This window comes from Martes martes, assembly GCF_963455335.1.
Source record: "Martes martes genome assembly, chromosome: 13".
In the NCBI taxonomy this organism is placed as follows: Eukaryota; Metazoa; Chordata; class Mammalia; order Carnivora; family Mustelidae; genus Martes; species Martes martes.
In genome coordinates, this window is record NC_137901.1 from 16936611 (window position 1) to 16950413 (window position 13803).

The following is a 13803-nucleotide window of genomic DNA, read 5'->3' on the forward strand; positions in this document are numbered from 1 at the left end:
TTACTCAAGGATAGAGGCACAGAAAAGGTATCTTTATAAATGACAAAAAATTCAATGTGTTTCAAAACACTATCCTATCAATTAGACCCTTAGGGAATTTTATTTCTGGGGAACATGATTTCCAAGAATATAGTTCATTACAGCTATGCATTCTTGTCTACAGAGAAAAGAACCGCTTCGGTGAAGACTGTCCCACCGTGCACTGAGCACCATGCTCTGACAATGGCCGTGGCCACCACATCAACCTACATGGCTCCTCCCCTGTTCACACAAAAGTGCTTTAATTATACGGTTATCATCTCCTATGATCCTTACGACACATCTCTCATAACCAGGGAGGTAATATTACCTTCCCCCTTTTACAGATGGAAACACTGTAAACAGACACTGATGAATAGTGACAGGGCCAGAATCTGGATGCCGGCCGGGCCGTGCTCCCACTGTACTGTCTCGTGATAACTACCACTGCCTTTCTAGTAACTTTACTCTCAGAAAATACAAACCATCCGTGTACTGGTTATTCACGGCCTCACTATTACGATCATCTTAAAACCTCCATTAAAAAAAAAAAAAAAGAATCTGAGGCTGAACCTTAATATGCAACAACACGGAAGCCGGGTTTCTCTAGTTGGGGCCTGACGTGGAATGCTACCGGGTTCAAATCTCCACATAAAGTGAAGGAAAGTGGAATTCAGGAAATTACAACAATAGTGGCCAAGGCACCGGGATAATTATTTTATCGTATTTATTCGGCAATCACCTCATTATGTTAGTCTACCACTTCATAAGTCTTTTTTGGCTTATGAAAGTTAACTGACTTGGTTCTAGTTACACAGCGGTCAGCAGAAAGGCCAGAGTGTCGGACCCGGGTGAGCTTACTTGAGGCCCCCTGCTTCGCCACTCAGCTCCGCTGAGCCGAACGACTCCTCTAGAGTAAGTAAGGCTTTGGCCGTAATCTGACCAGGCTCCTTCAGCATTCTCCTCCAAAAAAGCACGGCGAAGCTGCCGCAAGCTATGAGGGTAGAAAGGCACAGCGTGGGGGGAGATATCAAGCCAAACAGTTACTCCCTACCGCAGCCACTACATACGGCAACTGGAAATCTTTATCTCCATTTGTCTGCAAGGACACGTAACAGAAATCAGTTATTCCTGCTCTTAAGAGTGTTTTTAAAGTTTATATCTATTTTAAAAGTGAATTACCTATTTTCTGTTCTGTTGCAGTTTTTGCTTCTTTTACAAACCCACGGGCAACAGGATGTAAAAGGGCATAAACCTGAGTGCATACACTTTTCCCTCTCTGCAGTTGTTCACGCTGGATTTGCTATGCTCTGCCTCGGCCCCCTCCCCTACGGGATACTAGCCATGACATGGGGCTGCCAACTGGAGGTAAAGGTGCAGGAGGAGGGCCGCCACCATGAGCCTCTACCCCACTGACATTTCATGCAGATGTGCCTGATGTTTAGCGTATTCACAGTACTTCAAAATATAATGCAGTCACCCTGTTAAGACACCAATCAGTAGGATTTAAAAGCCACCTAGCTTTCGGGATGCCTGGGTGGCTCAGTTGGTTAAGCATCCAACTCTTGGTTTCAGCTTAGGTCCTGATCTCAGGGTTGCCGAGATCGAGGCTTACACCAGGTTCTGGTTCAGCACAGAGTCTGCTTAAGAATCTCTCTCCCTTTGCCCCTGCCCCCGCATTCCCCCTCCTTAAATAAATAAATCTTTATAAACTACTTTACCAACCTAAACCCTAAGTTGGCGAATATTTTTCCCTTTTGTCTCATTCCTTTCAGTGATGCTTTAGGAGCCTTTCCTGGTACTTTATAAATGGAGATAAATTAAATGCAATAAAAAGAATCAAAACACTGTCTTTTTTTAAAAAAATATTTTATTTATTTATTTGACAGAGAGAGATCACAAGTTGGCAGAGAGGCAGGCAGAGAAAGAGAGGGAGGTAGGCTCCCCGCTGAGCAGGGAGGCCGATTCAGGGCTCGATCCCAGGACCCTGAGATCATGACCTGAGCTGAAGGCAAAGGCTTTAACCCAGAGCCACCCAAGTGCCCCTCAAAACACCATCTTAATCTAGACTAAAAACATATTAAGTAATTGCCAAGAAGGCACATTTGTACAATATATTCTACCATATTTTCAAAAGAAAAATGAATGTCCTCACCCAGAGCTACCACTCTACACACTCATAAACAAGGTTATGTTATTACAACATCAACGTAAGAGTTGAAATCCCAAATTTGAGATATTTACTTTGTTGATTTATTTGTGTTACAACTGTAATCCTATTATTTAAATAACTAATCCTATCATTTAAATAAGATTTTAAGATTCTCCCCATCCCATATACAGTGACATGTTGAATCTTGGGGAAAGAAAAGCTTTCTCTTCCATTAAAAATTCTCCTTCGAGACCCATTAGCAATTCCACCAAGCCCACTTCATCGTTATCGGTCTAACTATAAATGAAAGGTTAAACTTAGAAATGATTGGGGTGCCTGGGTGGCTCAGTGGGTTGAACCACTGCCTTCAGCTTAGGTCGTGATCCTGGAGTCCTGGGATCGATCCCCACATCAGGCTCCCAGCTCTGCGGGGAGTCTGCTTCTCCCTCTGACCTTCTCCCCTCTCATGCTCTCTCTCTCTCAAGTAAATAAATAAAATCTTTAAAAAAAATAAATAAATAAACTTAGAAATTATTGAAGTAAAATAATTTGAAAGACACAGAAGCTAAACTGATACTTCAGCACCAGCATGCCTAACAACAGGCCCGGGGATGCCACTTGGCGGGCAGTCAGATGTGACCGCGCAGTATCACCGCGCGCACAGCCTGGGGGATAACAGCTCCGAGAACCCCGCCAGCTGGCCTTCGTGTGTGCTTCCACCCATTACAAGAAGTAAGTTACCAAAAAAATCACTTACTGCTGACAGCATATTCTCTCTCTTTAAAAAATCTTTACCATATCTGTGGTGTTCTTCACATTTAAATGAGAGAATGAGTAAAACGATAACAAATTTACCATTAGAATTTTTGTGGGGGTCCACCTCTAACTATCTTTGTACAGAGCTTTCGTTTGCAAATTTTCATATGCTTCATTCACCAACATATTCTTGCTAAATTCTAGTTCCTGTTAAAGGACTAGAAAATACCAGGCAATAGTTAGAAAAAGATTAAAACATACAGAATGTACATTTGGTTCCCTTTGTACTAGACACACACACACACACACACACACCCCACAGGACGATACATATATGAGTATACAATGTGCCATTTGGTCACTGAGCTTCACTGTACTTCAGCTCTTATCAATAAAACACAGACTCAATTAAGACAGGAAAAAATTCTAGTAAGAACAATATTGTTTTGATAAAACAAGTGACATGAAAGTTAGGACACTGAGCTAACTGTTCACATGGAACTATAGAATGAAGATTAAATCCATCATTTGCATAATTTCAGTTGTAAAATTCATTCACAAACAATTCATTCACAAACTTCAGCTGGATGTGTTTACCATACCTTTCTCTGATTTTTGTCTCTTAACCTAACTTGTACAGTAACGAGTGGATAATTATAAAAACCAAGATTATAAATATCTTACCATATACTCCTTTGTCTAAAAGTAGTAAAAATTCATCCACAGCATTTCGCATCTCATACTCAGTGAGATCCAACAGTGAAACAACTTTGAAATCAAGTTGTCTTAACAAGTTGGTCAATTCATACACATCCACCAATGGCGCTTTAAGCTTGGGGTGCTCCCAGTAATTCATATTTCCTATCAAAAGAGCAACCTTGTCCTTTGCTGTTTAAAAAAAAAAAAAAGAGGGGGTATTTAGAGGAGGATATATTTTATTTTATTTTATTTTTTTAAAGATTTTATTTATTTATTTGACAGAGAGAGAGAGAGAGATCACAAGTAGGAAGAGAGGCAGGCAGAGAGAGGAGGAAGCAGGCTCCCCTCCGAGCAGAGAGCCCGACGCGGGGCTCGATCCCAGGACCCTGGGACCATGACCCGAGCTGAAGGCAGAGAGGCTTTAACCCGCTGAGCCACCCAGGCACCCCTTTAGAGGAGGATATAAAGATTAAAATAAAACCTATGGAAATGTTACAAGTATAATAAAACATATGCTTTACAAATAAGATCTCATTCTTAGTTTCATTCTACAACTATCACTTTATACAGCAGACCACTTTATATAGTATATAGCGTATATACTATACATAGACCACTTCTTGTAGTATACTGAGGAACATAGGTTGATAAATCAAACAACTGAAACTTATCAATGCTTTTGAGAACCAGGCAAAGGATATTTATGAACTCATATGAAGCCTAATGGTAACAAATATTAAATTAATACTTTTATTGAGTTACAACAAAAGAAAAGGATATTCAACTAGACTTTTAGAGCAAATTTAAACAAGCAATGTTAGTAACTGGGTTCCCATCAAATTAGGTTCTGTTTTACTGACCATGGAAGATGGTAAAACCAAAAGAATTACCAAAAAGAGGAACAGGACAAATTCTCGTCAGAGCAAGTAAGGGGAAAACCAAAGAGGAGAGAAAAGCAGGGACTTAACAAGAACTCTATCTGTATTTTGTCAGTTGATGTGCTATCTCCTTTCGGCTTCTTTAAAAAAAAAAAAAAAATCCCCTGACCTTAGGGATATGTGAAGACCTTTTGTATGAATATCTTAACAGTTTATTTTCTGACCTTAGTGCAGAGACGTTGCTCAAAGACGTACCCTCATACATGGAATTTCTCTGTTTCTTAGGGCCAAACAGACCCAAACTTAGAAAGTGCCAGCTAGCTTTACCACGTGTAGAGTGTGTCCTGAAATGGCTAGAGAGGGCGGGTCCCCACAACCACAGCTTCGCTAGTCTGGGGTTAGTGTTTAGAGATTGGAGACAGAGCCACGCCGGGAGGAACAGCGGAGGGCCACAGCGGGGACAGGCAGCACAGGTTCTGGTGTGAACCATGCAGAAGGCTGCAGGGAGCAGCTGACGGGCCATCACCAAACCGGCTGAGGAGCCGCCAACTGACACAGGCCAGGGCTAGGTGACCAACCTCTGTCACTAAATGCTGCTGAGTAGTTTCTTTATAAATTATCATGAAGACTACTCTCATGACAGAAACAGAAATAATCCCATTGTCGACTTGCTGTCTGCAATACGGAATTGAATTTCAGATGTTTTAAATCATTATATTGATGAAAACTCTTTGGTGAAATTTCCTTCCACAGAAGACTTAAGTCTAGTGTTAAGCCAGGTCTGGAGAAAAACCTGTGCCAATTCTAAAATGGGGCTCTCAGAGTGAAAGAACACCCACTTTGTGAGAAGCCTCAATCCTTTCTTGTCGCGGTATCTTTATTCTACATTCACAGTCTTAGAGGTTTCTTGCAAGTTGCTTATTCTAATGAGTAAACATAGTTTAGAAAAAAAAATGAAATGATACTTGAACATTTCTAATTCAGTAAAAGTCACTTCAAGGCCTACATGAATGATAATCTTTTATCTAAAAGAAAAGGTCAATCATCAAGACTACTCAAACACAAAGATTCATACTGGGCAGTTGTACTGAACTGCCTTTAGTTCTAAAAATCACTGGAAAAGTTGAGGACACTCAGGATAGAATTCAACAGGAGGCAGTATGAAACTTAACATTGCCTTTTTTTTTTTCTTATTTCTTCTTAAATAAACTAGATCTGTGCTCTTAGGCCAAAGTACCCACTGCATGGCAAACTTAGCTGACTAATCCACAGAAAAAAAAATTCTCAGTGCACTTACTGTGAGCACATCAACCCCATCAGAATTTAGGCCCATCCATACAGTGATAGACTCGGCACAATGTACCCCAGACTGGGGAAAGTAAGAGAATGTGTGTCTCTGCCTCACACAAATCATGGGGTTCCCAAAGTTATGCAGGCAGTAAAGTGTTTGTAAATTAGAGAGGGTTTTTTTGATGGAATATTATAATTTAATTCTAATATCTGTCCTAGACTAAGTTTTACTGGCAAAAAACAATTATAAGAAATACAACAGGAAAAAAATCACTGGCATCTAGGGGAAAAAGACCAGTTTTCAAACTACACATGTTTTTGCTAATGTCAATTCTTTATTCATGGATTTAGTCATCTGTTTAGAAAAAACAGTCAGTACAGTTTATAGAAGGCTAGGGTTCAACAATTCAAGAACTATGTTGCTCAAAATATGTGTAGCAGCAGTGGCCATAGCTCTTTAAAAAAATTTTCCCCAATGACAGTTAACAGCCAATTCCGAAAATGTCTTAGAGCATTTTTTCGAGTGTAATGGTAATAAAGATGACGGGTAAGCAAATCTTACCTTGCCCAATCTGCTTGTGAACAGTTCCTGAGCGACAGGCCAACTGGGGTGCATTTGGAATAGAGATGCAGACCAGAGTGGTCAATGTAAGAGATGACAAAGACCCATTCCAGGAATTGGTTGTAGAGAGGAAAAGGAAAAGCCAGACTTTAGAGATACGACAGAGAAAGAAGCAGTAAAATGCGAAGTGGGGGAGATAAGGGCAAGGAATCAAAGACAATTTCAAAATAGCAGCTACATAAGCAATTCGTGATGGCTTGCAAGTGATAAAATAGATGGAAGAAATCTTCTCAAGAAAAACACTTACTGTAAGAGCCACCCACAACTTCTTGAACACAAACCATTTATTGGAAAAAGGAAACAAAAATGCCAGTTGATTAAGCAACAGAATAATAAAACCACTTCAGAAAGATATTTCAACTACATGATCCTAGGCATCTTCCAAAACTTAATGCAATGTATTCTGCAAAAACCGGTACAATGCTACAGTATTAATTCCACCTATAATTACGTGTGTTACTCATCCTATCTCATCCAAAATAAATAATATTCTTAACTACCTGGAAAGGATTAACTACCTGGAGCAGATTAAGTGCTGTTTAGGTATTTGTTAAGTAAAAAAACCTGTTGACTATCAAAAACTGAGTATTAGCATCGAATCTGATGGAATATACAGTCCTTGTTGGTCTGCACAAAATCTTTTACTCTCTACATCCGACAAAGTCAAGTCCAAGCCTACCTCTCCAGATGTGGTAGAAGGCAGCAACCTCCAAGGAGCCACGCTAACCTTCCTTGCCCTCTAGGGTACAGACCGGCACATCAGCTCCCACCCTGAATCTGGGCTGCCCCGTGACTGATTTTCTCTGAACAACACAGTTTGGCGTCACATCTGCCAGTTCTGGGTCTAAACCTTAGGAAATCTGGACGACTCCCACTTTTGAGGCCCAGACACCATGTAAAGAAAAAAATTTAGGTACATGGCAAGACCACGTGGGTAAGGAGGGGAGGATGGGGAGGGGGAGGGAAAGTGAAATAGGCCTAAGGTTGTACAATGAACAGGAACACAGAGGCGTACAAGCCCCTTTTAAGGGGGTAGCCACTATTTAGCACAGCTACCCCTCAAAAGCTACCACTTTTCAAAAGAACCTAGCAATCTAAATTTTGATATAACACCTGGTTAGTGATGACTGATTCTGTTAAAAAATACTGTATGGACTGCCCTTCCCACCCACCACCCCCACACACATAAAGGTTACCCAGTTTGTGCCCGTTTCTCTGTGGCCTGTGGTAATCTCATGTATGCCACCACTTGGTTTGAATTTCCATCTCTATGCTGAGGAGGCTCGTAACTCTACCTCTAGCCCTGGCCGCCCCCTTCAAGCTCCAGATCCATGTCCACAACTGCCTACTGTACACCTTCACCTCGATGTGCTCAAATACCTCACGCAGGTTAGGTCCCAAATGGATAGTCATCTAGCCTCCGAATCTTGCTTTCCATTCTGTATTCTCGAACTCAGTGAGCTCATGTTGTCCACCTAGTGGGCCAACCAGCAATCCGAGCAGGCCTGGTGATTCCTCTCTACTTTTTATGTCCTATAGCAAGGTAATGAGAACAGCTTACTGATTCCGTCGCCTAAAGGTCTTCTGAGTCGGCTCTGTCTTCTGCGTTCGCATTGGTACTATCCTAGTTTGGATTCCCATGATTTCCTACCTAGACTACTGGAAACAGTCTCTGAATTTTTCTCCTAACCAAAACATTGTCTCCCTCCAGTTTACTTCCTCCGTCCACACAAGACTGGCCTTTAGGGGACAAATCACAGGCCTCTATCCACAAGTTTCCTTCCAGTGGCTTGCATGAGAAACGGGCTCCTCAAGGGCTGGTGTCCTCCACCTTCTCTCCCACTTTCTCTTGGTGCTCCAGGACTGTGTGCGACTTGCAGTTCCCACAAGACAGCACACTGGCTCACTCTCTACAATGCTGTGCCTGCGATGTCATCCTTCCTCTGTCTGGAAGGTCCTCCTAGTCATCGTTTTCTTTCAGATCTTTTTATTTTTAAGTAATCTCTAAACACAAGGTGGGGCTTGAACTCATAACCCTGAGATCAAGAGTCGCAAGCTCCACTGACTGAGCCAGCCAGGTGCCCCTCTACTTTTCATAAAGCTGCGAGCATTGCAACCTCTCTGCGGCTTCTCCCACCTCTAACCTCACTAAGAGATAGCATTAACCACTTCTGTGTAACATGTAAGTTTCCTGTTTACCAAGTTGTATGCATGCATGCTGCCAAAACAAAATCATTCCATAGAAGTTGACTGGGTCCCAGAAACTGAATTCATCATCTTTTTAAGCTCCCTGTTTACAACTTCTTTTACAAATATCCAAAATAAAACATTTGGTCTCACTGTCATTTAAATATTTATGTCAAATTAAAATGTCTCGAATCTCTTCATGATCACCATAAAAGCATTATAAATGTCACATTTTGACCAAGTATTTTATTTTCCTTATTCATTTATTTTTTAAAAGAATTTTATTTATTTGACAGAGAGAGACAGAAAGAGAGGGAACACAAGCAGGATAAATAGGAGAGGGAGAAGCAGGCTTTCTGCTGAGCAGGGAGCCTGATGTAGGGCTCAATCCCAGGACCCTGGGATCATGACCTGAGCCAAAGGCAGATGCTTAATGACTTGACTGAGTCACCCAGCAGCCTCTATTTACTTACTTTAAAAAAGTTTTTATTTATTCATTTTTGGGGGGGCACCTGGGTGGCTCAGTTGTTAAGCAGCTGTCTTCCGCTCGGGTCATGATCCCAGGGTCCTGGCATCAAGCCCTGCATCGGTCTCCCTGCTCAGCAGGAAGTCTGCTTTTCCCTCTCCCTCTGCTTGCTGCTCTGCCTACTCGTGCTCTCTCTCTATCTCTGTTAAATAAATAAATAAAATCTTGAGAGAAAGAGAGAGAGAGAGAGAGGGAGAAAGCTTGCAAGTGGGGTGGGGAGGGCAGAAGGAAAGGAGAGAGAGAATCTCAAGCAGATTCTGTGAGTCACAACCTGAGCTGAAACTGAAACCAGGAGTTGGACGGCCAACTGAATGAGCCACCCGGGCGCCCCTATTTTGACCAAGCATTTAATTATTTATTAAGTAGGTGTGGGGCCCAATGGGGCGTGGGGTTTGAACTCATGACCCTGAGATTGAGACCTCAGCTAAAATCAAGAGTCACACACTTAACTGACTAATAAGCCACCCAGGCAGCCCTTGACCAAGCATTTCAAAGCTCTACTCACCCAAAGGCTGATCAGCTGTTTGCTCTTTATTGTCTACAAAAACATAAAAATATAAAAAAGATAAGGTGTTACTGTCCATGATACAAATATCTGCAGGGTTAAAGACACATGGAAACAACGAACAATAACATCAGCAGCATCAAAAGACAAAATGTGGTTTCCTAAAAGCTAACTAATAATTTTAGTATTTTCAGATTCTTGATAAACATACCTGGATGGACAGAGTAGAATCAGGACAGGGGAATGTTTTCAGTAATTAATGACCACAGCTCGGGTAGTAATCCTTAACATGCTAGGGAGTACTCAGTCTGGAAATGGTGGGTGGTGGTATTAAGCAGTGGCAGGAATGATTAGCAGTTGCTAAAGGCTTGCCTGGTACTATTCTATGCACTTCGAATATAATGGATTTAAGTAAGCCTCATCTTGTCTATGAGGTACACACTTCCTCCACTATATAGACAAGGACTCTGAGGCACAGAGAGATCGAGCCATTTGCTCGAAGTAACTGAGCTAGTCTCACTCCACAGTTCATGTTCTTTGTCATCTATATACATAAAATGAAAAACCTCCCATCCCAAGGACCATGCAGGAAAAGATGTAGGAAAAGATGGGAGTTGAGTCAGTAATGTATCTTCTATTACAGAGTAACTCTTTTTGCATTCTTTTTTTTTTTTCTAAAGGTTTTATTTATTTATTTGACAGACAGAGATTACAAGTAGGCAGAGAGGCAGGCAGAGAGAGAGAGAGGAGGAAGCAGGCTCCCAGCTGAGCAGAGAGCCCGATGCGGGACTCGATCCCAGGACTCTGGGATCATGACCTGAGCCGAAGGCAGAGGCTTTTAACCCACTGACCCACCCAGGCGCCCCTCTTTTTGCATTCTTAATAATATATTTAATTATTGGAGTCTATTAAAAGTTCGTTTAAAAAATTTTTTTTTCAAAGACTTAGTGTTGGGGGCATCTCTTGATTCCTGTTGTATAAGGATATAATGAAAGTGGGGGCCAGGAAAATCTCAGAAGCTTAGTGGTGGTTTCTTGCGGAAGTTTTCCTGATAATTTTCACAATGTTCGCTGTACAGCAAGAAATAAGAGACCAACTTAGGAAAGGAGGATTCTAACTAGTCTAAGAGAAGCAGCTAGCTACATCACTGCATGGGTCTGGATGTCTGAAGCACACGTCCCCATGAGGCTCCGCCAGAGGACGGCACACGGGTAACAGGGGCCTTCCAGGTTGTCTCATTAGCATCTGTGTAATGGGCACAGCCTGATCATCACTGACGGTAATAGATGTTTATTAGTAAAATATGGGCACGAAACTAAGCAGACCAGTTATGGTGCTAAAATAATGAGAAATAACATATTGGGAATACGAAGGGTCACTGTAAGTATTAAATGATGTAACTGCCTTCTTCACTGCTTGGGGAAGGGTCAGTTTCAGATATCTGCCCAGGTTCCATCACTGCCTTTCAGGATCTCGGGCCCATGCTGATGCCCCCATCTTTACAAGGTCCTCAGTACTACTGTGACTTTCATCACAGCTGAGGCTTTCCCTTTAGTTTCACCTGCTCAAAATTGGATTAAAACTGGCCAAAGTGATGACAACTTCTGCAATCAGTCTCTTTTTCTTTCTTTTAAAAGATTTTATTTATTTGAGAGAGAGAGGGAGATCGAGATAGTGTGAGTGGGGGGGTGGTGTCAGGAAGAGAGAGAAGCAGGCTCCCTGCTGAGCAAGGGGCCTGAAGTGGGGCTTGATCCCAGGACCCCAGGATCACGACTTGAGCCGAAGGCAGATGCTTAACTGACTGAGTCACCCTGGCGCCCCTGCTGTTTGTCTCTTAGTGGTCCATGGCCACCTATTTCTCTGTACAGCATCAACGATGCTCACTCACGCACCTTGTACTTCAGATAAACGCACTCCATTAACTCCCTATTTATGACATAGATCATACACAATGATAAAAATATACATTGATATTTTCTGTAGCTGCAGTATATTTTTCTGTAGTCTCATAATCTAGTATATATATATATATATATATTTTTTTTTTAAAGATTTTATTTATTTGACAGACAGAGATCACAAGTAGGCAAAGAGGCAGACAGAGAGAGAAGAAAGGAAACAGGCTCCCTGCTGGGCAGAGAGTCCGATGTGGGGCTCTATTCCAGGATCCTGGGATCATGAACTGAGCCAAAGGCAGAGGCTTTAACCCACTGAGCCACCCAGGCGCCCCTAGAATATTTTTAATATTTTCACTCGCATGAAATTATCCTTCATGTAAATACTAATTTCAACCCTAAATTGTATTATTTTAATAGAGAAAAAAAATCAGCTAGTATTATTATAGCAAAAGAATATCTAGTTATTGTATTTAAGCTAATGTGTTGTTTGTCTTACTCACCAGGATGTCCAAGATTATTTAATTCATCTAAAATGAAGTAAGAGAAAATTGATTAGTTTTAAATAATTGGACAGCCAATTTAGCACAAATAGTAAGACTAACCAGAGAAGTAGGTTTCGAGCTATTAAATTCAGGTTATAATATTTCATTAGTTTAGAACTTGTCAAATGCCTTCATGGAGAAGCCATGCCACTACTAAGCATGAAAGGATGCTACTGCTGATATGGTGCAGGACTTCTGAGCTATCGCTACTTTCATTAAGTGACAAAAAGCTGAATGGACTCATTCATTGTTTCTTCAAAGTTTTAGATATTCTGGCCTTTTAGGATAGAACAGGTCTGTGGCCTCAATGGTAAACTTCGTGAAACTAAGAAACAATCTCCTATGATTTTTTCTTTTTAAATAAACTTTTAGTTTTAAAATAGTTTGAGATTTATAGAATTAATGTGAAGACAGTAAAGAAGAGTTCCTGTAGACACCCATACCCAGCCTCCCTACTTTAACATCTTCTGTTTAGTGAGGGTAAGGTGTATTTGTCACAACTAATGAACCATTAATGTCCTTTTTTCCTCTGGGACCCCATGCAGAACACATTACATTTTCTTATGTCTCCTCAGGCTCTTTGTTATGACCGTTTGAGGCTTTCCCTGTTTCTGATGGCCTTGGCAGCTATGAAGGTTACTGGTAGGGATTTTGTGGAATGTCTCTCACTTTGGATTAGTTGATGCTTTTCTCATGCTCAGACTGTGGAATGTGTTTGGAGGTACAGTGGTTTCAGAATCATTAACCTGTACTCTCCGGCTAAAGGACAGATAAAATCATCTAAGCAAATACCCATGACACTACAGCCATCTCTTCCTTTACAAATCTTAAGATGCAAATTAACACTAACAATAAATTAGAAATATTATGCTGTTGCTAAGATGCCACAGAGGAACTTATTCTTATCTGCCATGTAAAGTCAATGGAAGAGCATCATCAAATTGTACAGGGCTCCGTACAATTTCTCTGGCCTCTTGTCTTACAGACTGCATTCATTTCTAGTTACTTAGGTCAGCACCTTGTTCTCCCTTCCCCTCTTCACTGACGCTGCTGCATACATTTGTAACGCATTTAGATTCTTTGGTCACATTCTGCATTCCATCCTGGGAATCCCCCCTCCCCTGACCTCCTACTAAATGACTTGCATACATGTATTCACCATTATAATGATCATACAGAATAGTTTCACTGCCCTAAAAAAAAAAAAAAACAAAAAAACGTCTGAGCTTCACTTATTTAATCCCCACCTTTTGTCCTGACCAAATATCTTTAACAAAATACATAAAGTGAAATAAGTAATATGTTCTGCAGGTTAAAAAAAAAAAAAAGATATGATATAGGACACTGTAAGTGGTATGCGTCAATCCATTAATTATAAAACATCTCAAATTTTACACTTTTTTAGAAAGAAAAGTTGGATCTAATTCTCCCATTTGAAATTTCTGAAGTAGTTTCATAGTTGGATCTTCATCTCTAAGTGGGCTGAAAGGTTGATGTGAAAATTAGAATTTGACAGTGTGTTTGCTACTGTAAAAACTAGAGAGAAAATCAGACAGGTGAAGAAACAGCACAGCAAGGGAGTAATTTCCATGCATCACCCTGAAGCCAAATAGCAGTGCTAGTTTGTATTTGTTCTTAGAGATACCCAACTTTGGAAAGTTTAAAAATCATGCAATTAGAAAAAACGAAGTAAGAGAAGTTAAGAGGAGCTTGTTAGGATTTCTTCACAT

The 13803-nt window shown here is 40.9% G+C and overlaps 1 protein-coding gene across 2 annotated transcripts in view; it reads right to left on the reverse strand.

Moving 5' to 3' along the window:
* Positions 1 to 13803, reverse strand: part of MALT1 (MALT1 paracaspase) — a 59480-nt gene that overhangs the window by 15921 nt on the left and 29756 nt on the right. For both annotated transcript variants that reach the window (XM_080821518.1, XM_080821517.1), the window contains 3 exons: positions 12032 to 12058; positions 9634 to 9666; positions 3611 to 3814 (listed from right to left, as the gene is read on the reverse strand). In XM_080821518.1, coding sequence (XP_080677644.1) covers positions 3611 to 3814; positions 9634 to 9666; positions 12032 to 12058 — 264 coding nt within the window. The remainder of the gene's footprint in view (positions 1 to 3610; positions 3815 to 9633; positions 9667 to 12031; positions 12059 to 13803) is intronic.